We start from the raw sequence: 26,714 nt of genomic DNA on the forward strand, positions 1-26,714 counted from the left end.
CTTAAAGGAAGGATAGACTTCTGATAGCTTGAAATAAATTGGAAGGACCCATCAGGTGGTGACAACAAAAGGAACAAAAACACAGATATGTGAATGTACAAAGCACTCCTATAAGAGCACAGCTTGTAGTTCCCTTTAGAATTACTAAACCAACCACAGGAAACTCAGAATACCCATTGGGCAATGCTTGATGCTCTTACATATGACGTCAGCCTATCACACAATTGTCTAAAATAATCAGATGTTGTCATTGCCAGTCAGCCAAAATTACTCTTGGACCAACTCCCAATTTTCTCAGAAATCCAGTTTCTTTTCCACTAATATCTTCCTCTGTTTTCCTTAATATATGTGGCAAATATATTGGATGTTTTAATATGATAAATATAATGTGAGTAATAATTATTCATTTACAAATATGATTATCTGCATTACTGTATAAGACTAATGGCCCCAATGATAACATGATGGAATTTATTGCATGTTCAGGGCAATGTAAATAGATTTTAAAACAGGGCTGGAGAACTAAAAAATATTTCTGAGGTGCATGGGCTATTGAGAATTGATTTTGAAACTGAAGTGTCAACATGTCACAATTTAAAGATTTAAGACTATTTGAAAATTGAGGTATTTGAAATTAGTTTATCGGGAAGATGTATAAGATGAAGGTGAACAGACACTGCATGGATCAAAAAGCAAACGGGAAACAATTTTAGATTTTCTCTGTCAAGTATAATCTATAATAATCTAGCCTAATTATCTTCATAGTTATCAGTATATTAATACACTGATTATTAGAACATGTACATATTTTATCTGATCAGGTGTTTAGTACATTCTCTTAGAAGATATTAGAGAAGACAAAAACATCTTGAATGGAGAGGAGTAATTTAGGCTTTGCCTTTACTTACCAATTTCTCACTTTCTTTAGAAAATATGGGCAATTTTATTATCATAACTGCCTTTAAAATTTTGTAGGGTAAGATTTTTCCATTTTCTCATAGATGTATGCTTGATGAAAGTGGGTAGAATCTGCCACCTCAAAGTCGGGTGGCTATCACGCCATGATTCCTTGAATGGCTTTGCTAGGCACATAGTTTATTTTGTTAAATTTTGTATATATGTTTTTTTTAAGATTTTGAAACAATTTTAATCTTACAGAAAAGTTGCAAATATAGTACAAAGAACTTGCCCCCCATTCCCACCCCCAAACCATTTGAGAATGACCTGATATCCTATCATCCCTGACTGCTCTTTGGTTTGTGGATTTCCTACATACAAGGCTGTCTCCTGTAAAACCACCATATTACCATTGAAACCACTAAATGAACGTTGACACACTACTGTGGTCTAATTCTCAGATACGGTTTTGCCAGCTGTCCCAATAATATGCTTTATAGCCAAAGGATCCAGTTCAGAAGTTCAGCATTGCATTTAAAAAGCCAGGGATTCACACCTCTACCTCTAATTCCAGTCTAACACCATGGAGTTCATGCTCGTCCAACACCATAGAGTTCATGCTCGTCTTTTCCTTTCCCATATTTAGTGACTCCCATCACCAACCATGAGAAATGTGGCTCCCATTATCCTTAAGAGTCTTATTGATTCATCCAGCCCCCAAAGGTAAACAATTTTCCATCACCACTGCCACCACTTCTCCCTCCGAGACGCACTTCTCACCCTGCTTGGACTCCATGCCTCATGCCAGGGTACCCTTCTGTGGCCTGATTCCCTATGAAGCTCTAAGTTCTCATGACAGGCTGCGTTCTGCATGGATGTCCTACTCACTTCACTTCGGCTCTGTCACTCCATGCAGGGCTGCTCCTTTGAGCAGATGCCTACCTTGTCCTACCCCATCTAAAGGCTTTAGGACTGAATTGATCAGTAAGAAAAGGGAAGGGAAGGGGAGAAAAAAGAGGACAAAGACAAGCTGATTGAGAATTTCAACATTCAATGGATACCTTAAAGTGTATGTGTATGTGTTCACGGGATAGATTTCAGTGGGGTGGCTTTCTATATTATATATTTCCATACTGATTAAAAAAATAATACGTATTACCATTCTAAGTGGAAACAAGTAATAAACTCTTAAAATCACACTTCTTTTAAAATATCAACTGAAAAATGATGTCTAATATGATAGATGTTATTTTGTTCTCATGGATTTCCTATATTCATGCCCATTTTCCTCACTATATATGGACTTACAGCTACAAGTTATAAAATAGATGGCTTTTAAAAATATGTTTACCATACTCTGTTATCATTCAACAGCTGTCTAACAGTGTCTAATGTCTTCTGGGAAAAAAAAAAATTAATGGATGCTCAAGCAGATGTCCCATTTAGCCAAATGACTCTGCTCATTTTTTCTTTGAATGTGACTATTTTCAGCATGTGTATGATCCCAGTTTATCTCCATTAAGAGAAAAAGCTGCTTACTTATTTGGTCCCAACATCTCCTGAAAAGAAGCACTTTGTAAGATGTTTAGTTCTTTTTCTAAATCATTTTCCAAGTCTCCTCTCTCCCTCTTTATTTTGGCTTTGTCTTGTTGTTAGATAACTTTGAAGAAGATAGCACGTTGATTTATAATTCTACTGCATTATATTCCTATTTATTTTCACCACTGGGAGATTCTCAAGAAGACTTTGGATGTTGGTAGAGAAATGAGCAGCTTCCTCTTTGTGAATCTCTGTTAGTCCATCAAATAATAACTACCAAGAGCACCAATTGAGTGATGAGATATTTGGGGCGATAACAAGGATGCCAGTCCAAAGAGTCAGGATTACAGGGGAAAATGTCAACCACGCTAACATTTTTTAGGGCATATGTTTTAAAACTGGGGTATTGACCAAGAATGTATGTCTAATTTAATTTCTAGAAGGGACAAAGACTGGTATAGGAAGGAAGAGACTTTCTCTAAAGCTAAACCAACACTCCCTTTTCTCAACAATTACTAGAGAACCCTTGTATCCATAAAAGACCTTTATTTCTATTGTATGCATCAAATATTTATTTATTAAACTCATACACTGTGCTAAGTACAGAATGAACAGGATTTAACTGTTCACAATTTATATGATTAATTGTAGCTCCATTCTTGTAATTACTATGAGTTTAAGTATGTTAGATATGGAGTAAATTCCTAACATAAGTCCCTTGCTGACTAATTCCCTTACAGCAATTTATTATTAGACTCTACATCTCTTGGTGAGAGGACAAGGGGCTAAAACTACTGCTTTCTATATTATCACCCAAAAGTGAGAGATCCCCACTTTTTGAACACTTTTGGTGTTCATGAAACCAACAGGGTTTATGAAAATAAAAGTGTGATTCTGATCTTTGTTTTTTATCTTTTCCTTAGTAACTTTGCCAAGTTTGCTTCTTTTGTTTTCCCCCTTACAACATGCCAAGCATATAAAATTCTCAACAACCAGCCATTCTACTAACCAGGACACTAATGAGAAGATTAGTGTGTTGGCCGAAACAGTAGCTTGGCAGTCAGGTGACATGAATTCTAGTTCTGACTCTGCATGGTTTGGCTATGTTTAACAGCTCTGTGCCTTGGTTTCTTCAACCATGAAGAGATGAAAGTGGAGTTAATAATTACTACAATCCTTTTCATGATAACAGGTTTTCTTCCTCTTGTCAATAACTGAAGGCACTGAAGATGCCAAAGAGCTTCCTGAAGCATCAAAGAAAGATGAATTCACAATTAGGAGAACAAGTCATAAATATTCTTAAGTCTTTGAAGACAATTTGGGTAGAATATAATGGCATAATTTTATTAATATGAACACTGCCTTACTCAACTATGTTGGATAGCTAAGTATTAGGTATAAGTAGATTCAAAATATTCTTATGGATCAGTCTAAAAAGTATTGTGGATTTCTGAGTGTCCACAGGAATGGACACTCTCATTTGGTTGGATCCTTCAGCTTGACTTAAATGTGTCCACTTGTCTTGTTGTTCTCTCTGGCTACTTGTGCTTTGGTTATCTCATAATAACCAAATGGATACCTTATAAGTTGGGATAAGAAACAGCAAACAACTCCCTTTGGCAATCTAGTGTACCACTTCAAGTAGAGGTCATAAGTAGTCACCTGTGGACCAGATGTGGTCTATAAATGTTTTAACTGGTGAAAAGGAATATTTAAATTGGTTTCTAATGCTTAGAAATCAGAAGGTTTTTAATATAAAATATGGATTTTGAACTTCTGTTGAAATATTGGAAGATTCAGAAATCTAACAACTTCTGAATGACACCAGTGGAGTTGAGCTGAGAAGCAGCTTGTCTCTTCAGACATAGGATGTTCTCTCCAGTGCCCTAAGCTCCCAACCACCCTCTATTGGATTCTACAAAGCTGGGTCCATTCATTTACATTCCCTTCATTGCCCCAGTGAATATTTGTGTTTGCAACCCTTGTCTTTAACAATGAAGAATAAGAGAAATTGAACTGCATGTACAAAGAAGCATCTGCTTTTCAGTTATTCTTTTTCTTCTCCGTCAGGGCGAGTAATTAAGTTTGGGATTGATTCTTTTTATGTTTTCTTAACTACAGTGGAAACCTTTAAGAGTTAGCTAGATATTTCCAATGTAAAACTTGTAATTCACCTGAGTTAGGCAGTAAGATAATGTTCCCTATTTTAAAAAAAATCCAAAACCTCATCTACCATTGAAACATGGATAGAAGAGATGGATAGATATCTTACTGTTAAATAAAAACATGCCAGCAGGATTTATTTAGGTGAGGATTCTTCCAGTCCAGTGATGATGCTTCCTTATCTATATCTGAACCACAAACTTTCACCAATAAACACTAAGGTAAAAAATGAAATTGACTTTTTACTACTGATATCTTTAAAAACACAATGATCCAGATTATAAAATCAGGCTTTCACACAATGAAATGAGTCAAAGACAAAACCTATCCAAGTCATTATGAAATGAGGCACAGGCAGCAAAGTACAATTTATCCCAAGTGGTCAAAACATGAGGTACTACTGTTATGTGGCTACTGACTAGTCAGTCTATGTAAGGGATTACACTACCATTATCTAGCAATGATGAAGGTGTCAAAAAAGATAATTTAATAAAATATGCCTAATAATAATACACATCCCCTTTTAACCACATTCAGATATATATATATATGTATATGTATATTTCAGTGCTGTTAATTACATTCACAATGTTGTGCTACCATCACTACCATCCATTACCAGAATATTTCCATCATTCCAAATAGGAACCCTGTATATTTTAAACCTTAACTTACCATTCCCTATCCCCACCCTGGCTCCTGGTAACCTTTATTCTAGATTATGATCCTATGAACTTGCTTATCCTAATTATTTTATATCAGTGAGATAATACAATATTGATCCTTTATTCTAGATTATGATTCTATGAACTTGCTTATCCTAATTATTTTATATCAGTGAGATAATACAATATTGGTCCTGTTGTGCCTGGCTTATTTCACTCAATATGATATCTTCAAGGATCATCCGTGCTGTCATCTGTATCAGGACTTCATTCCTTTTTATGGCTGAATAATATTCCATTACATGAATATACCACTTTTGTTTATCTATTCATTGGATGATGGTACTGGGGTTGCTTCCATCTCTTGCATCTCTGGGCAATTGTGAATAATGCTGTTATGAACACTGGTGTGCAAAGGCCATTTTCTTTTGTTTAACCACATCCAATGTGTAATTTTTTTCCAGTGTGGATGTGTTGAATAGTAAATTTTACATATTTGAATATCCCCAAATTATTTTTCCTGTCCATTTTATGAAGAGTGTGGTGGATTTAGCACAAAAAGTTAAAAAATCCTTCTTTCTCAATAGCATTTTATGGTTTTTTTCTCCATTGTTTCCTGGACTGTTATTTTAATGCTGAGTGATCTGACACTAATCTGAGGATTTTTTGAAAGAGAAATGAAAAATAACCTATGTTTTAATTTTTCTTTCTGTAATCTAATGTAATTTCTAAGCTTTGAATTATCAAATTTCATTAGGGTGGACCTAACTCTAGGTCTTTTTCAAAATTCTTATAAGACTCAAAGTTCAGTAGAAAAATTTTCCATTATTTCATTGTATTTTATTTTCCACAATATTTCCTTTCTAGAATTTTTACAAGGCAGGTTGGATTTTTTAAAATCTATCCTTCATATCTCTCAAGTTTTCTTTGAATTTTTCTTCTTTGTCTAGCTGTATGGTCTTTTGGGAAATACTTTGGCTTGATTTTCCAGGTTACTACTTCATATTCTTTTGTTCATAATTTTGCCCAAACAAGCATACTTTTTGAGACAGAATAGGGAGAGGCCCTAAAAATAATTCACAGGACTTTACTGATCTATATCAGGCATTATCCAGGACTTTCTTGGAGGGAATTGGGGTATTTGATCACCCTATCTATTCAGTTTTCTTTCAAACTTTTTTTTTTTTATTTTGGCAAATATATATTTAAGCTTCAAGCACTCTTTACTTCTCTCCCACAGCTACCTGTTCTTGTGATACCTTCTACCATCTCTTCAAAGATATGTACAGTCAAACTTATGGCAGTAAACAAAAGAAGAGATCTTTAATATGTTTCTCCTGGGATTTTATTTTTCTGATGTTCAGTTTGAAGCTTCTCTCTCATTTCCTACGTTTGCCAGTATTTGGTGATTCTTGGTTGGCTATTCACAGGTACAGATGAGGCTCTAGGATGGGGATGCCTTTCTTCAGAACAGTTGCAGACCCTTAGTTCCCTATGTCTTGAATACAGGTTCTGATTCCAGGATCCTGGCAGTGGAATACAGAAGTGATGGGCTCTCTTTCAGGTGTTCGGGTTCCTTGTCTTTGTGACCATGTGAGGCACAGCTCCACTTCTTGCTCTGGCCCCACAATCTACTCTGGGAGTCTTGCATGGAAACTTCTTATTTATATCTGTCCTCAGGCAAAGGTGGCATCCCACAGCTGCAAAAGCAGAGGACAGGTGTCTTTCTTCACAGCCCCTTAAGTGAATCCCCCATCATGAGCTGCTTCAGCTCCCAACATTTCCTGCCTCTGATCTTAGGGTTGTTTGGGAATTCTTCTGAGAAAACATTTTTTTTTTTTTTTTTTTTTTTGGTAATTATGGTTTTCATCAAATGTGTTACATAACCAAGTCTTTGGCTTTCACTTTCAATGTGATCCATGTTTTTACTCTTCAAAAATTCTTCAAACTTTGGTCTGCTAGTGGCCTGTTACCCAATGGCCCAGGGCTGCTATTTATTTTTATTTTTATATTGCTTCTATCATTTTATTTAGAAAAGAGAAACATAAGTGCTCCGGAGGCCATTCTGAACAGAAATATTCTTTAGGAAATACAATCTGATTGTCATACAAAATGAATTGATTGGAGGGAGATCTTAATAGCAAATTGACCAGTAAAAAAGGCTCTTATTACCTAGAGTAAGGGCAATGGGAATAATAGGAGCAGATAGATTCTAAAGGCATTATTTTTTAAGTGGACTTTCAAGTAAAACACGGTCAGGACACGACCTCTCATTTTGCAGCAAAGTACACTGGCACGCAGGTATTGGCACTACTCAAATACTTAGCTGACAATGGCGAAGGCTGTTGAGTAGGAAAGTGAGAAGTTTCTTTTCCACTGGAGAAGTTCATTTGGTTGCTATTGAGAAGTAATAGGCCTTCTATTGAGTGACTTGCTTGGGGTCTGGCAGCTTTTACTGATGAGTTTAGCATCTTTCAAAGTATTCATATAAATTACACTAATGATACAGCCCGTCTTGAGAATCTCTCTCCCTGTTCTTGGTACACACATCCTCAAAGGGAATAGCTCCAAATGTTTGAGAGATTGAACAGATGTTCTTACAAACATATTGGCAATGCTCCGAAGAGCTTCAAACCTGGTTCTAAACATTCACATGGCTAAATTCAAAATTGAAAAGGGCAGCTTGGGTTAATGCCTTGGAAACTTGATATAAGCAATGTCTAGACAATTAAGCAACTTGAATAACCAAATCATTTGTTTCCAATTTTTCAAATTTTACTGTAGGGAATTGGTATCACCCATTATGTTCAAAGCTAATAATACTGTTTTGCCAGTGAGGATGCAGACTGCATATTTTTCTAGCTCTGGGGCTGCTTACTTACAGTTCAGTATGAGTTATTAGCAAGTAATTTGAATAGAAGCAGAATATTTAATTCCTACCTAAGATCAGGATTTAAAAGGGCACATCTGCTTAAATTGCTCAGTCAGCACACTGAAGGAGCAAGTGTGAAGCAATATTTCCACTGGACTATTTTGAAGGAATCTGGTGCCTCCTTCTTCTCAATAGAAGATTTATGAGAGACAGAGATGCCGTTCTACCAAAAATCCCGGACAACAACCTTCCTGAATTAATTTCTATAGTGATGTCAAGATTTGTAGCCATTTCCATTCCTTCAACTAACAGACTTCCAGTGTGCAGACATTTTCATCTCTGCCAACCAGAGTTAAAAGGAGAGTATCTCCTTTTAAAAAAAAAATCTGTTTTACTTTATTCTGCCGTATAAGGGGTGTTTCAGGATAGATCTCGATAACCTTAAATATACTCCCTCTCAGACAATATGGTATATTAATTTCCTAAGGCTGCTATAACAAAGTATCACAAGTTGGGTGGCTAAAACAATAGAAATTTATTCTCTCACAGTTCTGGGAGCTAGAAATCCAAAATCAAGGTGTTGGCCATGCTCCCTCTGAACTCTTTAGGAAGAATCTGTTCCACACGTCTCTCCTGGCTTCTGGTGTTTGCCAGCCATCAGCGGTGTTCCTTAGCTTGCAGATGTAATGTATTACTGCAGTATTTGTCTCTGTTGGCATAGTGTCTGTCTGTGTCCGTTTTCTTTTCTTATAAGGACACCAGTCATTGGATTTGGTGCCCACATTAAGCCAGTATGAACTCATCTTCATTAATTATATCTGCAAAGACCCTTGAGGTAGGTTGAGTTTTATACCCCAACAAACATGTTCTTAACCTTAATCTGCATCCCAATGGTGTGAACCCATTTTAAATAGGACCTCTTCAAGATGATATTTTTAGATATGGTACAGCCCAATTGATTGAGGGAGGGTCTAAATCCAGATTATTGGAGGCCTTATAAAAAGGAGAAACTGGACGCCACAGTCAGAGAAGGCCACAGAGAGAAGCAGGAAGTCAGTGGAAACCGGGAGAGAAAGGAGAGGACGTTACCATGTGACAGAGGTGGAGACACAAGCCAAGAAACCCCAAGGATTGCTAGCAGCCAGCATCGAAATGCTACTCTCAGGGAAAAAGCAAGCCCTACAAATATCTTGATTTCAGACTTCTTCTAGCTCAAAGCTACGTCAATAAATGTTTATTGTTTAAGCCAATCCATTGTAGTACTTGTGATAGCAACTCAGGCAAATTAAGACAACCCGACTTCCAAATAAGGTCACATTCTGAGATTCCAGGTGGACATGAATCTTTGAAGGGTACAATTTAACCCAGTATATATGATGTCTGAAATTTCACCATTGAGGATTTATTTATTTATTTGGCAGAATTACACCAAATGTGATAGATGCACAACTTGTGAACTACTACTTCCTCCCTCACTGCATATGTGGCAAACACCACCAATCTCTCATGACATTCTTTCTTCCTGAGCCTGGGCTTGGCCTCAAAATCCCTCTCATCCATAACACTGCAGCCAATAACTGCCAATCAAGTGGAATTATCTGCAAGATTGAGACCTATTTGTTCATCCTTGCTTATTCATTGTTCTGTTATGACTAACACTTAAGGAGGAGTAACATAGTGCATTAGCACCCTAATGTGCACCTCCCCACCCACCCAATAAACTGTTCCCAATGACAGGATGGTGCCAGGGCGGCTGGGAGCAATGGGCTCCAAAGTAGTTTAGGCAAAGAGGGGAAAATGCCACAGAAAGAGAAAATATCAAGTGTTAAAGAAAATTTGGTTACTTCATCTGTTTGCCAAGGACCAACTCTGGAGTGGATCTTAGGTGTGTATGTTTTTGAAGTCACAAGGTACTTCTTCTCCATGCCTAATAGATGGCTAATTTAATGTTCTGTGACTCTGGCATTTATGGTTTTTCCCGGAACTTTCTAGCTTTCCAGGGCAAGCACAGACCCAGGGCTTCTAACATCAAGCATGGTGAGGCACAAGAATTGCTCATTCATCCCTGGAAACTCAGTTTAACAGATTTTGCTTAGCTAATTTCTTGGAAGTTAACCATCTCTGATCTTGGCCACAACATCTGGTGATGATGATAACAATTATGATCATAACAATATAAGTTTTTATTAAACAGTTACTGTGTATCAGATACCATGCTGAGCACTTTACATCATTATCTTGATAAATCCTCACAACAATCTTACAAGAAAGAGATTGTTATTCTCCTTATTTTAAGGATGAGGAAATAGAGGAGTTAGCAAAGTAGCCAACATCAAGGCCACAAAGCTGGAATGTGGCAGATCCCAGATTCTAACACAGTTCTGTCTGATTATACCCTTGTAGCTTTGGTTATTATGATTTCCCATCTCTCTTGATGATGATGGTTATGATGATGATGGCGCAGTCTCAGGGAGACCCATAGGGAGAATTTAATATAAGATTAGTAAGCAGGATGGAGTCACTCACTTTATTTTAAGCAGGGGCCATAACATGATGTTTTGATTCTACCGCAAGATGGAAAAGCTTGTCTTGATAAACTAAGCTGCTAAATGCATGACCAAATACATCTTTAAGATTGGGATGTAATGCTCTAAACAACAACTGAACACTGGAAGGGGAATCCAGAGATTGTAGTAACTTTCATTAACACACAATGTCCCTTTCCTCATTCAGAAACAGACATAAAAGCTATAATTTTATCTTTGGCTCCAAGAAAAATGTTTTTTTAAAAATAAAAATATGTTTCAGTATGAAGCAGCAACTTCCTGATTCTTACATAGTTCCCATTTTTTTCTGGCAGAGTTTAGACGTTTCTTTGAAACAGGATTGATTGATTACTTTTGACAAACGAGGAAAATGAATCATGTTCTTGAGATGCAGTTAGAAGAGAAATATCCAATTCTCTAAATAAAGGCTATGATTGTGAAACTCAAATCATGTAAATTGGACACTTCAATTCAATTGTTCAGTGGCTTTCAGGGGAATTTAGTTGGGGAGGAGAAACTCCTATGCAATTTTTCATATAACATCCATGTAACTTGAGTATTAATTTTGCTTTATGACAAGGAAAAAGGATGCATGTGGAGAATCCCTACTGGAACCAATCTTCTCCCTCTGATATTCCAGAGTTATCTTCCAAAAACCTGATTTGGATGATACCACTTCCCTCAATAGCCCCTTCTCATTCCCTCTAAAATGTGGTAAAAATGGTCTCTGGTACAAAGTCTTACGTGACCTCCCTTGACTTTGTGTCCCCGAGAACAACCACAGAGTTCTCTTCCCCCTTTCTCATCCAACCAGAGAGAGTGGGTTTGGGAAAGGAGGTCAGTACTTTTCCTATAAATATGGGATTGGACTTATCCAAGAAGTAGAAGGTGGATGTTACAGTGCTATGGTTGAGGCAGTTTAGGCTTATTTCCTGAGCTTCACGTCTTGTCTAAGACGGCAGCAGAATTAAGAGGCATCAGTCTGGGGGGTGAATCTAAAATTATGTCCATGCTGCCTAGGCAACCTCATTATCTCTAGTTCATCCCTCCTGGGAAGGGAATAAAAACTAACCTCTTCCTGAAAAAAGGCTGTGAAGGATGAATCGGAGTTTCTCAAGAAGCCAAAGACAAACACTTGGAATATGTAATGATACGCTGAGTTTAGAGAATTCCAAGTAGAGCTATTTGTGTTGGAGTTTGAAGTGCAAGGAATCACGAATGGGGGTATAAAGATCAAATATTATATCGTAAGGAAATTGTTTTTCAGTTATAAGGAGCTGGACAAAAATTAGGTATTTCTATTATTACTTATCTCATAGGATCATTGAGATGACCAATTAAGCATCGACATAGAAAGTGGCTTTGTATACCTGGGGGGATCATTATAAAACATTAAATCATAATAAAATATTTTGGATGCAGCTGGCTTCACTGTTGGGCCCTAGACAGCTGGAAAGATACCTAAATGCCCCTATATTAAAAGCTTAGGTGTATTTCCACAGCTTCTTCTGAGTCTGGGTTGGAGGTGATTCCTTCATGCAAATACCTAGTGAGCAACTGAAACCGGTGACTTTAAGATATAAATACTGACACTAAGAGATGGAATCTGGCTAGGTAACAAGTATATATAGGAATTACAAGCATTCCAGAATTCCTATTTACCTAAAATATTTTCATCTGTTTTTAACCTAACAGTGTACAAAAGCATATACAAAAATTTATGCATTTTTAAGATTTTATTTGATCAAAAACTGAAGACTTATAAAGAAATATAAAAATGGCTAACCATGAGAAACCCTAGAAGAAATGTTAATGAAAAATTAGAGGAGAAAGCACATGGATAATAAGACTGAATGAGAGGAGGCAGGGCAAGATGGCAGACTGGTGAGCTGTATGTTTTAGTTACTCCTCCAGGAAAGTAGGTAGAAAGCCAGGAACTGCATGGACTGGACACCACAGAGCAATCTGACTTTGGGCATACTTCATACAACACTCATGAAAACGTGGAACTGCTGAGATCAGCGAAATCTGTAAGTTTTTGCGGCCAGGGGACCCGCGCCCCTCCCTGCCAGGCTCAGTCCCGTGGGAGGAGGGGCTGTCAGCTCCGGGAAGGAGAAGGGAGAACTGCAGTGGCAGCTCTTATCGGAAACTCATTCTACTGATTCAAACTCCAACCATAGATAGACCAGACACCAGAGAATCTGAGAGCAGCCAGCCCAGCAGAGAGGAGACAGGCATAGAAAAAAAACAACACGAAAAACTCCAAAATAAAAGCAGAGGATTTTTGGAGTTCTGGTGAACATAGAAAGGGGAAGGGCCCTGAGGCGCATATGCAAATCCCGAAGAAAAGCTGATCTCTCTGCCCTGTGGACCTTTCCTTAATGGCCCTGGTTGCTTTGTCTCTTAGCATTTCAATAACCCATTAGATCTCTGAGGAGGGCCCTTTTTTTTTTTTTTTAATCCTTTTTTCTTTTTCTAAAACAATTACTCTAAGAAGCCCAATACAGAAAGCTTCAAAGACTTGCTATTTGGGCAGGTCAAGTCAACAGCAGAACTAGGAGAGCTCTGAGACAAAACGCAATAATCCAGTGGCTGAGAAAATTCACTAAACACCACAACTTCCCAAGAAAAGGGGGTGTCCGCTCACAGCCATCATCCTGGTGGACAGGAAACACTCCTGCCCATCGCCAGCCCCATAGCCCAGAACTGCCCCAGACAAACCAGTGTGACGGAAGTGCTTCAAATAACAGGCACACACCACAAAACTGGGCGAGGACATTAGCCTTCCCTGCAACCTCAGCTGATTGTCCCAGAGTTGGGAAGGTAGAGCAGTGTGAATTAACAAAGCTCCATTCAGCCATCATTTCAGCAGACTGGGAGCCTCCCTACACAGCCCAGCAGCCCATAACTGCCCTGGGGGGACGGCACTCACCTGTGACATAGCACAGTCATCCCTCAACAGAGGACCCGGGGTGCACGGCCTGGAAGAGGGGCCCACTTGCAAGTCTCAGGAGCCATACGCCAATACCAAGGACTTGTGGGTCAGTGGCAGAGACAAACTGTGGCAGGACTGAACTGAAGGATTAGACTATTGCAGCAGCTTTAAAACTCTAGGATCACCAGAGAGATTTGATTGTTAGAGCCACCCCCCCCTCCCTGATTGCCCAGAAACACGCCCCATATACAGGGCAGGCAACACCAACTACACACGCAAGCTTGGTACACCAATTGGACCCCACAAGACTCACTCCACCACTCACCAAAAAGGCTAAGCAGGGGAGAACTGGCTTGTGGAGAACAGGTGGCTCGTGGACGCCACCTGCTGGTTAGTTAGAGAAAGTGTACTCCACGAAGCTGTAGATCTGATAAATTAGAGATAAGGACTTCAATTGGTCTACAAATCCTAAAAGAACCCTATCAAGTTCAACAAATGCCAAGAGGCCCAAAACAACAGAAAATTATAAAGCATATGAAAAAACCAGACGATATGGATAACCCAAGCCCAAGCACCCAAATCAAAAGACCAGAAGAGACACAGCACCTAGAGCAGCTACTCAAAGAACTAAAGATGAACAATGAGACCATAGTACGGGATACAAAGGAAATCAAGAAGACCCTAGAAGAGCATAAAGAAGACATTGCAAGACTAAATAAAAAAATGGATGATCTTATGGAAATTAAAGAAACTGTTGACCAAATTAAAAAGATTCTGGACACTCATAGTACAAGACTAGAGGAAGTTGAACAACGAATCAGTGACCTGGAAGATGACAGAATGGAAAATGAAAGCATAAAAGAAAGAATGGGGAAAAAAATTGAAAAAATCGAAATGGACCTCAGGGATATGATAGATAATATGAAACGTCCGAATATAAGACTCATTGGTGTCCCAGAAGGGGAAGAAAAGGGTAAAGGTCTAGGAAGAGTATTCAAAGAAATTGTTGGGGAAAACTTCCCAAATGTTCTAAACAACATAAATACACAAATCATAAATGCTAAGCGAACTCCAAATAGAATAAATCCAAATAAACCCACTCTGAGACATATACTGATCACACTATCAAACACAGAAGAGAAGGAGCAAGTTCTGAAAGCAGCAAGAGAAAAGCAATTCACCACATACAAAGGAAACGGCATAAGACTAAGTAGTGACTACTCAGCAGCCACCATGGAGGCAAGAAGGCAGTGGCACGATATATTTAAAATTCTGAGTGAGAAAAATTTCCAGCCAAGAATACTTTATCCAGCAAAGCTCTCCTTCAAATTTGAGGGAGAGCTTAAATTTTTCACAGACAAACAAATGCTGAGAGAATTTGCTAACAAGAGACCTGCCCTACTGGAGATACTCAAGGGAGCCCTACAGACAGAGAAACAAAGAAAGGACAGAGAGACTTGGAGAAAGGTTCAGTACTAAAGAGATTCGGTATGGGTACAATAAAGGATATTAATAGACAGAGGGGAAAAATATGACAAACATAAACCAAAGGATAAGATGGCTGATTCAAGAAATGCCTTCATGGCTATAACGTTGAATGTAAATGGATTAAACTCCCCAATTAAAAGATATAGATTCGCAGAATGGATCAAAAAAAATGAACCATCAATATGTTGCATACAAGAGACTCATCTTAGACACAGGGACACAAAGAAACTGAAAGTGAAAGGATGGAAAAAAATATTTCATGCAAGCTACAGCCAAAAGAAAGCAGGTGTAGCAATATTAATCTCAGATAAAATAGACTTCAAATGCAGGGATGTTTTGAGAGACAAAGAAGGCCACTACGTACTAATAAAAGGGGCAATTCAGCAAGAAGAAATAACAATCGTAAATGTCTATGCACCCAATCAAGGTGCCACAAAATACATGAGAGAAACACTGGCAAAACTAAAGGAAGCAATTGATGTTTCCACAATAATTGTGGGAGACTTCAACACATCACTCTCTCCTATAGATAGATCAACCAGACAGAAAACCAATAAGGAAATTGAAAACCTAAACAATCTGAAAAATGAATTAGATTTAACAGACATATACAGGACATTACATCCCAAATCACCAGGATACACATACTTTTCTAGTGCTCACGGAACTTTCTCCAGAATAGATCATATGCTGGGACATAAAACAAGCCTCAATAAATTTAAAAAGATTGAAATTATTCAAAGCACATTCTCTGACCACAATGGAATACAATTAGAAGTCAATAACCATCAGAGACATAGAAAGTTCACAAATACCTGGAGGTTAAACAACACACTCCTAAACAATCAGTGGCTTAACGAAGAAATAGCAAGAGAAATTGCTAAATATATAGAGACGAATGAAAATGAGAACACAACATACCAAAACCTATGGGATGCAGCAAAAGCAGTGCTAAGGGGGAAATTTATAGCACTAAACGCATATATTAAAAAGGAAGAAAGAGCCAAAATCAAAGAACTAATGGATCAACTGAAGAAGCTAGAAAATGAACAGCAAACCAATCCTAAACCAAGTACAAGAAAAGAAATAACAAGGATTAAAGCAGAAATAAATGACATAGAGAACAAAAAAACAATAGAGAGGATAAATATCACCAAAAGTTGGTTCTTTGAGAAGATCAACAAGATTGACAAGCCCCTAGCTAGACTGACAAAATCAAAAAGAGAGAAGACCCATATAAACAAAATAATCAATGAAAAAGGTGACATAACTGCAGATCCTGAAGAAATTAAAAAAATTGTAAGAGGATACTATGAACAACTGTATGGCAACAAACTGGATAATGTAGAGGAAATGGACAATTTCCTGGAAACATATGAACAACCTAGACTGACCAGAGAAGAAATAGAAGACCTCAATCAACCCATCACAAGCAAAGAGATCCAATCAGTCATCAAAAATCTTCCCACAAATAAATGCCCAGGGCCAGATGGCTTCACAGGGGAATTTACCAAACTTTCCAGAAAGAACTGACACCAATCTTACTCAAACTCTTTCAAAACATTGAAGAAAATGGAATACTACCTAACTCATTTTATGAAGCTAACATCAATCTAATACCAAAACCAGGCAAAGATGTTACAAAAAAGGAAAACTACCGGCCAATCTCCCTAATGAATATAGATGCAAAAATCCTCAACAAAATACTTGCAAATCAAATCCAAAGACACAATAAAAAAATCATACACCATGACCAAGTGGGGTTCATTCCAGGCATGCAAGGATGGTTCAACATAAGAAAATCAATCAATGTACTACAACACATTAACAAGTCAAAAGGGAAAAATCAATTGATCATCTCAATAGATGCTGAAAAAGCATTTGACAAAATCGAACATCCCTTTTTGATAAAAACACTTCAAAAGGTAGGAATTGAAGGAAACTTCCTCAACATGATAAAGAGCATATATGAAAAACCCACAGCCAGCATAGTACTCAATGGAGAGAGACTGAAAGCCTTCCCTCTAAGATCAGGAACAAGACAAGGATGCCCGCTATCACCACTGTTATTCAACATTGTGCTGGAAGTGCTAGCCAGGGCAATCCGGCAAGACAAAGAAATAAAAGGCATCCAAATTGGAAAAGAAGAAGTAAAACTGTCATTGTTTGCAGATGATATGATGTTATATCTAGAAAACCCTGAGAAATCGACGATACAGCTACTAGAGCTAATAAACAAATTTAGCAAAGTAGCGGGATACAAGGTTAATGCACATAAGTCAGTAATGTTTCTATATGCTAGAAATGAACAAACTGAAGAGACACTCAAGAAAAAGATACCATTTTCAATAGCAACTAAAAAAATCAAGTACCTAGGAATCAACTTAACCAAAGATGTAAAAGACCTATACAAAGAAAACTACATAACTCTACTAAAAGAAATAGAAGGGGACCTTAAAAAATGGAAAAATATTCCATGTTCATGGATAGGAAGACTAAATGTCATTAAGATGTCAATTCTACCCAAACTCATCTACAGATTCAATGCAATCCCAATTAAAATTCCAACAACCTACTTTGCAGACTTGGAAAAGCTAGTTATCAAATTTATTTGGAAAGGGAAGATGCCTCGAATTGCTAAAGACACTCTAAAAAAGAAAAACGAAGTGGGAGGACTTACACTCCCTGACTTTGAAGCTTATTATAAAGCCACAGTTGCCAAAACAGCATGGTACTGGCACAAAGATAGACATATAGATCAATGGAATCGAATTGAGAATTCGGAGATAGACCCTCAGATCTATGGCCGACTGATCTTTGATAAGGCCCCCAAAGTCACTGAACTGAGTCATAATGGTCTTTTCAACAAATGGGGCTGGGAGAGTTGGATATCCATATCCAAAAGAATGAAAGAGGACCCCTACCTCACCCCCTACACAAAAATTAACTCAAAATGGACCAAAGATCTCAATATAAAAGAAAGTACCATAAAACTCCTAGAAGATAATGTAGGAAAACATCTTCAAGACCTTGTATTAGGCGGCCACTTCCTAGACCTTACACCCAAAGCACAAGCAACAAAAGAGAAAATAGATAAATGGGAACTCCTCAAGCTTAGAAGTTTCTGCACCTCAAAGAAATTTCTCAAAAAGGTAAAGAGGCAGCCAACTGAATGGGAAAAAATTTTTGGAAACCATGTATCTGACAAAAGACTGATATGTTGCATATATAAAGAAATCCTACAACTCAATGACAATAGTACAGTCGGCCCAATTATAAAATGGGCAAAAGATATGAAAAGACAGTTCTCTGAAGAGGAAATACAAATGGCCAAGAAACACATGAAAAAATGTTCAGCTTCACTAGCTATTAGAGAGATGCAAATTAAGACCACAATGAGATACCATCTAACACCGGTTAGAATGGCTGCCATTAAACAAACAGGAAACTACAAATGCTGGAGGGGATGTGGAGAAATTGGAACTCTTATTCACTGTTGGTGGGACTGTATAATGGTTCAGCCACTCTGGAAGTCAGTCTGGCAGTTCCTTATAAAACTAGATATAGAGTTACCATTCGACCCAGCGATTGCACTTCTCGGTATATACCCGGAAGATCGGAAAGCAGTGACACGAACAGATATTTGCACGCCAATGTTCATAGCAGCATTATTCACAATTGCCAAAAGATGGAAACAACCCAAATGTCCTTCAACAGATGAGTGGATAAATAAAATGTGGTATATACACACGATGGAATACTACGCGGCAGTAAGAAGGAACGATCTCGTGAAACATATGACAACATGGATGAACCTTGAAGACATATTGCTAAGTGAAATAAGCCAGGCACAAAAAGAGAAATATTATATGTTACCACTAATGTGAACTTTGAAAAATATAAAACAAATGGCTTATAATGTAGAATGTAGGGGAACTAGCAATAGAGAGCAATTAAGGAAGGGGGAACAATAATCCAACAAGAACAGATAAGCCATTTAACGTTCTGGGGATGCCCAGGAATGACTATGGTCTGTGAATTTCTGATGGATATAGTAGGAGCAAGTTCACAGAAATGTTGCTATATTAGGTAACTTTCTTGGGGTAAAGTAGGAACATGTTGGAAGTTAAGCAGTTATCTTAGGTTAGTTGTCTTTTTCTTACTCCCTTGTTATGGTCTCTTTAAAATGTTCTTGTATTGTATGTTTGTTTTCTTTTTAACTTTTTTTTCATACAGTTGATTTAAAAAAGAAGGGAAAGTTAAAAAAAAAAAAAAAAAACAAGGAAAAAAAAAAAAGATGCAGTGCCCCCTTGAGGAGCCTGTGGAGAATGCAGGGGTATTGGCCTACCCCACCTCCATGGTTGCTAACATGAACACAGACATAGGGGACTGGTGGTTTGATGGGTTGAGCCCTCTACCACAGGTTTTACCCTTGGGAAGATGGTTTCTGCAAAGGAGAGGCTAGGCCTCCCTATGGTTGTGCCTAAGAGCCTCCTCCCGAATGCCTCTTTGTTGCTCAGATGTGGCCCTGTCTCTCTAGCTAAGCAAACTTGAAAGGTGAAATCACTGCCCTCCCCCCTACGTGGGATCAGACACCCAGGGGAGTGAATCTCCCTGGCAACGTGGAATATGACTCCCGGGGAGGAATGTAGACCTGGCAATGTGGGATGGAGAACATCTTCTTGACCAAAAGGGGGATGTGAAAGGAAATGAAATAAGCTTCAGTGGCACAGAGAATCCAAAAGGAGCTGAGAGGTCACTCTGGTGGGCACTCTTACGCACACTTTAGACAACCCTTTTTAGGTTCTAAAGAATTGGGGTAGCTGGTGGTGGATACCTGAAACTATCAAACTACAACCCAGAACCCATCAATCTTGAAGACAGTTGTATAATAATGTAGCTTATGAGGGGTGACAAGGGGATTGGGAAAGCCATAAGGACCACACTCCACTTTGTCTAGTTTATGGATGGATGAGTAGAAAAATAGGGGAAGGAAAGAAACAGACAAAGGTACCCAGTGTTCTTTTTTACTTCAATTGCTCTTTTTCACTCTAATTATTATTCTTGTTATTCTTGTGTGTGTGCTAATGAAGGTGTCAGGGATTGATTTGGGTGATGAATGTACAACTATGTAATGGTACTGTGAACAATCGAAAGTACGATCTGTTTTGTATGACTGCATGGTATATGAATATATCTCAATAAAATGAAGATTTAAAAAAAAAAAAAAAAGACATAATGCTGAGCAAAATAAGCCAGGCACAAAAAGAGAGATATTGTATGTTACCACTAATGTGAATTCTGTGAAAAATGTACAATGTTTTATACTGTAGAATGTAGGGGACCTAGAGATACCAATTAGTGGAGGGGGAATGATAATCTAATAAGAACAGATAAACTATGGAGGGTAATCTCAATGTTATGGGAATGCTCAGGAATGATTATGGTTTGTAAACTTTCTTGGATATAGTAAGATCATGTTGGAAGGAATAGAGTTATTTTAGGTTTTTTTTTTCTCTTATTCCTTTGTTTTCTTAGGGGTCGTTAATTTTCTTGGGGTATGGTAGGAACATGTTGGAAGCAATGTAGTTATTTTAGATTATTTGTTTTTCTTACTCCTCTGTTTGGACATGGTTTATTAATTTTCTTGGGGTATGGTAGGAACATATTGGAAGCAAAGTAGTTATTTTAGGTTATTTGTTTTCCTTAATCCATTGCTTTGTTTGAAATGTTGTGGGGTTTTTTTGGTTGTTGTTTGCCTTTGTTTTTAATTTTTTGATAAACAAAGTTAAAAAATTGAAAAAAAATCAGTAGAAAAATGGGAGTAAAAACTAAATGACAAATAGGGTGGGATGGGGGGATGGTTTGGGTATTCTCTTTTCACTTTTATTTTTTATTCTTATTCTGATTCTTTCTGATGTAAGGAAAATGTTCAGAAATAGATTGTGGTGATGAACGCATAACTATATGATCATACTGTAAACAGTTGATTGTATACCATGGATGACTGTATGGTTTGTGAATATATTTCAATAAAACTGAATTAAAAAAAAAAAAAAAAGACTGAATGAGTCTCTAAGGTGATAAAGATGAGCAAAATATACCACAGAGGAAGAACTGGAAGTGGGGAGAACAATATGCCAAAGGACTAATGAAAGGGAAGAACTTATCACCACTGATGGGCTCTAAGCAGCTACGATCAAGTTGCAACACTGAGCACTGCAATGCAAGTGAAGGGGACAGGTAAACTTACCAAAAACTGTCACAGTGGAAGGGCCACAGAAATGTGGGAAGAATGATCAAGTTTATGTGGGGCATTGCTATTTCATGATTTTATAGCTGCAGGTGTCTCCCAAATCTGACACCTCACCCTGTGTCTGCTCTGGGTGGGCACCCATTCTAACTGGTTGGTGCCCACCTTGTCCTAGCAGTTCAGCCCTTTGACCATCATCTCTGCCTGTGCCCAGACAAACTGAACTGTTTGCAGTTCCCTCTGCGATGGGCCAGACCATTTTCAATGTATGGGATCATTCACAGATACTCCTTTCCCCAATTCATCAGAGTCTCTACCTGCCAATATAGTTTCCCTCTTTCTAGAAAAGGAAAGATTTTTTTTTTTCTAATTGCCTCACAGAGGTTAAGCTAATCTGCACAATAAAGTGCTGCAGGTGGAGGAAAGAGAAGGAACGAAGAGTCTAGTGCTGGGTGTGAAGTTATTTTTGTCAAAGGTTTACAGAGTATCTCAGCGTAGCTATGAGGTATGAAAGAAATAAATAGGAGAGGAAATAGAAGTTAACAAACGTTGCTGTAGACTACACAATTGGATCTGCTTTAACGTCTACCGAGAAAAGTGGAGAAAAATAAAAGTACTTTAAAATTATATTTGGTTATTAAATTGGGCATCTTAAAATGCACACATCCAAGAGTGTGACTGTGAGTCACAGGCTGCAAAGAATTGAACCAAATAAACTGAGAATGTCCTTGTGTTTTTGCTTATGTGGTCATTTCTCTTTGGGCTGCTGTTCCACATTCTAAATCCTACCCAGCCTTCAAGGCTTGTTTTAAATGCCACTTCATCCTTGAAGCTTTCTTTGGTTCTTCTCCACCAACAGCAATAAACAAAACAAAACAAAACAAAAAATAAAAAAAAAAGAACAAGAAAACTGGCTGTAATCATTTTCTCTTTCAAAATTTCATAACAATGGATCTTTTCATCCCTTATGGCAATTAGCACCATCCTGTGGTGTGAATTGGGTTGCTGCTCAGCTTTCCTTATGGCAGGATAAGGATTCAGCTTTCACGGGTCTTTTAAGTAGACAGTTTTGTCTTGTAACAGCTTCCCTGGTTCCAAAAATTGGCTGCCGTTGTCTTCTCATCCATTCTCTTGTCTTTGTAAATTTATGGCTTTAGAAGAAATCTCTTTGTAAAAATGGGATTTTGATTAGGTTTTTGGGGGAGGTTAATATGGGCATTCAAGTTACTTTAAACAGAAAGTATTTTCTTATGTAAGATTTTTGAAAGAGCAATTTGTAGAGAAGGGGGCTAGTTTATGCTTAAGATGAGGCAACAGGATAAATATTTAAATAGATTTATGCATCCAAAAATCTTGGGGTGATAACTCCAGAAACAATTAAGACTTTGGTTTCTCAATCAACAAGATGGCAGAGTGGTGGAGATCAGATAAAATAATCTGAGTCTAATCTTGTTCTTTAAATTCTATGATTCTATTTGATTATTACAAGGGATCAGGTGTTTGGGGAGAGATGTTCCATCCTTTCTGAAGTTGAGATAATGGAGGTTCTCAATGGGCTTGATCAATTATGCATCTGGCTTAGAAAACCGACACTTAGGTTCTTTGCTTCTGTTTTACCTCCAAAACTACAACTGAGGAATTGTGTCTTCATACTGAGCATTCCACAGAACATCATATAAGCAACCTTATAAATAGAAAATGTTCCCAAATTGGCTAGGATATAAACATTAAAAGAAATGTCATTCTTCCCTGCTAAGGATGCTAGCAGGCAGACTGGAAATTTGCACACAAATAACTGTTCAGTGATCTCCAAACACACTTTGTTCAAATAGTCTCGCAAAATGGGTGCCATTTTTATATCGACCATATGGAAAATGGGAACTCCTTGCCTGAATTCAGGGCCATAGAACTCCTGGGAGAAACTTTTAGATTTCAATCCAGGGCTGGAACTCTGTGGAAACTGTACAACAAAAGTCTGTGCTGATTGTTGGTTTGAGAAGCTCCTGTAGAACTTAGCAGGGAGCTTCTGGCTTCCAGAAGGAAGAAAAGGACTGGGTGACAAATAGATGACAGTTTCTATAAAGGTCACTATATAGAGCAAAAATTAATAAGAATCCAAGAAATAAAAATCCAAATTGTCATGGTATTGACCAGTTAAAATCACAGATCTTAAAAACCCTCTAGTTCAGACTCTGCCTTCTGATAAGGCCATATTTAAACTCATTTATGGCAAATTACAATCTGCCTTCTTTGAAGATCTTCCACGACAGTGATTTTATCACTTTTCTTACTCAACCATTTTTCTTTGGGAAGTTCTTCTTTAAAACAACTAAAATTTTTTCCCCTTCTTTTTTTAAATCCTCTTTCTATGACATAAAATTTCAAATCTCTGATTATGTAGCTCCATGTCAGACTTTTGAAGCTCCTACTTGGTCTGCTTGCCAGATTTTCCCCATCTCTATATTCTATAAATTTATATTTTCTGAAGTTGTTATTTCAAGAAGTCATGTCATGTGGTGAGAGCTATCACTGGCCTAGGAATCAAGAGGTCTTGATGCTAGACCTCTCTGCAGCACTTCTTCACCCTGAGTCAGGGGAAATTCACTTAACCTCCAGCCTCAGGTTTGCCATCTGATAAGTGGGTCAACTAGATCGCAGGTTCTTCCCCCCTACTGCATTCTATGGTTTCTGATGCTTGGAGGTTTGCTTCCCCGGCAGTGAAGGAAGAGGGGATAGGAGGTTGGTATGATAAGCTTCAAGAGGCCTAGGGAACTAATGTGGCATTTCAGAAGCTTCTTCCTCACCCCTCCAGCTGTCTCCCCATTATCTTGGAAGAATGTCTGGGGCTGAACTTGTGGTGATCAAGATGCTGAGTCTTCTGGTTCTGTCGTTTTTCAAGATTTTAGATGACGATGCAAAGAGGATGAGGTCATTATCTACTCAGTAGCAAAAGCTACAAAGCTTGCAAAATGTTGCAAAACCTTGCTCTAATGAAAATTATTTCTTGTCCATCTATGAATTGTGGGATTGAAACTATAATTGAGGAGTAAAGTGCTTCTGATCTCAATCAGTCCCCACCTGGAACATATCTTCATACTTTGAGGTGGTCTCACTAATCAAGTTCTTCTTTGAGACATATTTTGTTATCACTGTATTTATTACTACTTAACTTTTCATGGATTTATATCTTATGTTTCCAAGATAGGAGGAAGGGATGCAAATTTTTTTTTTGTATCCACTATAGGACATAGCCTACTGGTTCCTATATGTTGACTGGTGTGATCAAGACCTCACTGAAGTTTGGGGTAAATTATTGATGAATTGGGTCAAAGGAAAAAATATGTTTTTTCTGTCTGAGACTCTTTTTTTAATATAACCCTAATCCTTATTGTGATTAAACAGTTGATCTTTGAAATTGCTGTATTATCTCCACTGTATAGATGACCTTGTTCTTCAGTGTCTAAGATGCTTATCCCAGCTAGCTCACAGGACCATTGTTCTTGCATGGAAATTGGTAGCTATGGGATTAAATGGCATAGCATGCATAAAACATTCTGATACTCTACCATAAAATCTAAAATATTACAGTGCCAGACTGAGAAGTGATACAGTGGTTCCAATGAGCCCATGTGTTCAGTGAGAAAGGAATCCTTACCTGTTCTGGAATCAGCTGTTCTCTTACCACACCTGTGCTCTTACCCCATCTGCCTCTTTCCCCCACTTTTCTGAGAGCATGACTGTGAATTCAGCATCAGTTGAAAAACAGGTTTGAAACAGTGGCAGGAACTTACCTTCACACTTGAGCAGGAAGAAATCCATGTTGTGGCTGAAGGAAGCACTGAAATAGGTGCAGTTCTCAATCAGGTCGCAGGAGAGGCATTGCCTGTTGAAGTTTCCCACCGTGTTGGCGCTAGAAGAGCAAAGGCATCAGGGCATGAACTCAGATGTGGTTATCGTTTGGAGAGGAAACATTCCAAATCTCTTAGCTTGGCATTTTAAGCCAACTACAATTTTGATTTCTCTCCTACAAAAGATGTTCTCCAAACCCCTGAACCAGACAGTCGGGCACTTTTCTCCCATCAGTGCCCTGGCTGCAATGTCTGTTAATACTAAGCTCCATTTTCATCTTCCCATGAAGCTGTCCCCGACCAGTAAATCCCTCCCACTTCTAAGAATTCTCAGCACTTACTGCTGTATGTATTGTTGTATATTCTTATTTGAGCCCAGTGCATGGCCTGAGGTGAGGCAAGTATAGCTGTTTGGTATTATTATATAATATTTTATATTCCTGTGTCTTATCTCTCTGACTAGATCATTAGCTCTTCGAGAACAGTTGGTATGTTTTACATATCTTTATTTTTTCCCAGAGTGCCTAACACTGGCTGGCATATGATAAGATGATAAGGTAGGAGCTCCATAAACTCTAGCTGAATCAAACTCTGGCTGTTTCCAAAAGTCATTTCCCCTGATGGGGTGAAATGGTTGCATCTTTGCCTCTCAATGGAACTAGATGAGTAGGGGCAGATTTGAAGAGGTCGGCCCGGGACCAGTCTTATCAAATATGAGTTCATATCAAGAAGGCCCAAAATGTATTTCCAAAAATTAAAAGGTATTGAGGTACCCAGTACATCTGGAAGAAATTCTTATCTGAACATTGTGCATGGAAGGGTCAATTATAACCATGGTTTCCAATATAAAGCCTATCTTCAAAAGATTGAAAATATTTCATGGGAGGGAGAAGATAACCTTCTACTAGTGTAAGTGAGAGGCAAGGGTAGGCAGTTTGCCTTTATACTTTTTATTAATTTGGGAACATGACTGATTAAAGTTATCCTGATAGACATGTACTGATGAAAAGACTACAGAGAGTAGCAGTCTGTGAACGCATGGATTAGCCCATGAGTTTTTCTCTTTCTCCAACCAGGCCTCCTTATGTGGCCTTTCTATTCTCAACACAAAGACCAACCTCCCCATAAGCGATTTTAGTAATTTCTCTCCAGCTTTTATAGCTATTCATCCAGGGAAGGGATTTTTCTTTATTGCCCCTCCAAATTTATTGCTGAAAAGGAGCAATTCTGCAAAAGCATAGAAGCCCTCTCAGATCACGTGCTACTCTGTGTGCAGGAGGGAGTCAGGTACCTGTACAGCTGCCGTCTTCTTGGCAGGTCCTCCGTGCTGAGGAAGTAACTGAAAAGATCATAAAGGCACCCAGGAATTAGTTTTGTTTCAAGGCATGTTTGTATTTCAATTATCATCCACTACCTTTATAGGTACTTGGGGTCTTCCACTGTTCAGTGGACTAAATTGAGCAGTTCTCCCTTTTGGCTCCAGCTATAAGTACAGGCAGAGCAGGGGA

The 26,714-nt window shown here is 38.1% G+C and overlaps 1 protein-coding gene across 6 annotated transcripts in view; it reads right to left on the reverse strand.

Annotated features, from left to right (window-relative positions):
* The window catches only part of DPP6 (dipeptidyl peptidase like 6), a 1,366,335-nt gene that overhangs the window by 81,768 nt on the left and 1,257,853 nt on the right, over window positions 1-26,714 (reverse strand). For all 6 annotated transcript variants that reach the window (XM_037835750.1, XM_037835752.1, XM_037835755.1 and 3 more), the window contains 2 exons: window positions 26,498-26,545; window positions 25,150-25,268 (listed from right to left, as the gene is read on the reverse strand). In XM_037835750.1, coding sequence (XP_037691678.1) covers window positions 25,150-25,268; window positions 26,498-26,545 — 167 coding nt within the window. The remainder of the gene's footprint in view (window positions 1-25,149; window positions 25,269-26,497; window positions 26,546-26,714) is intronic.

Source organism: Choloepus didactylus, chromosome 5 (genome assembly GCF_015220235.1).
Source record: "Choloepus didactylus isolate mChoDid1 chromosome 5, mChoDid1.pri, whole genome shotgun sequence".
NCBI classification, from domain to species: domain Eukaryota; kingdom Metazoa; phylum Chordata; class Mammalia; order Pilosa; family Megalonychidae; genus Choloepus; species Choloepus didactylus.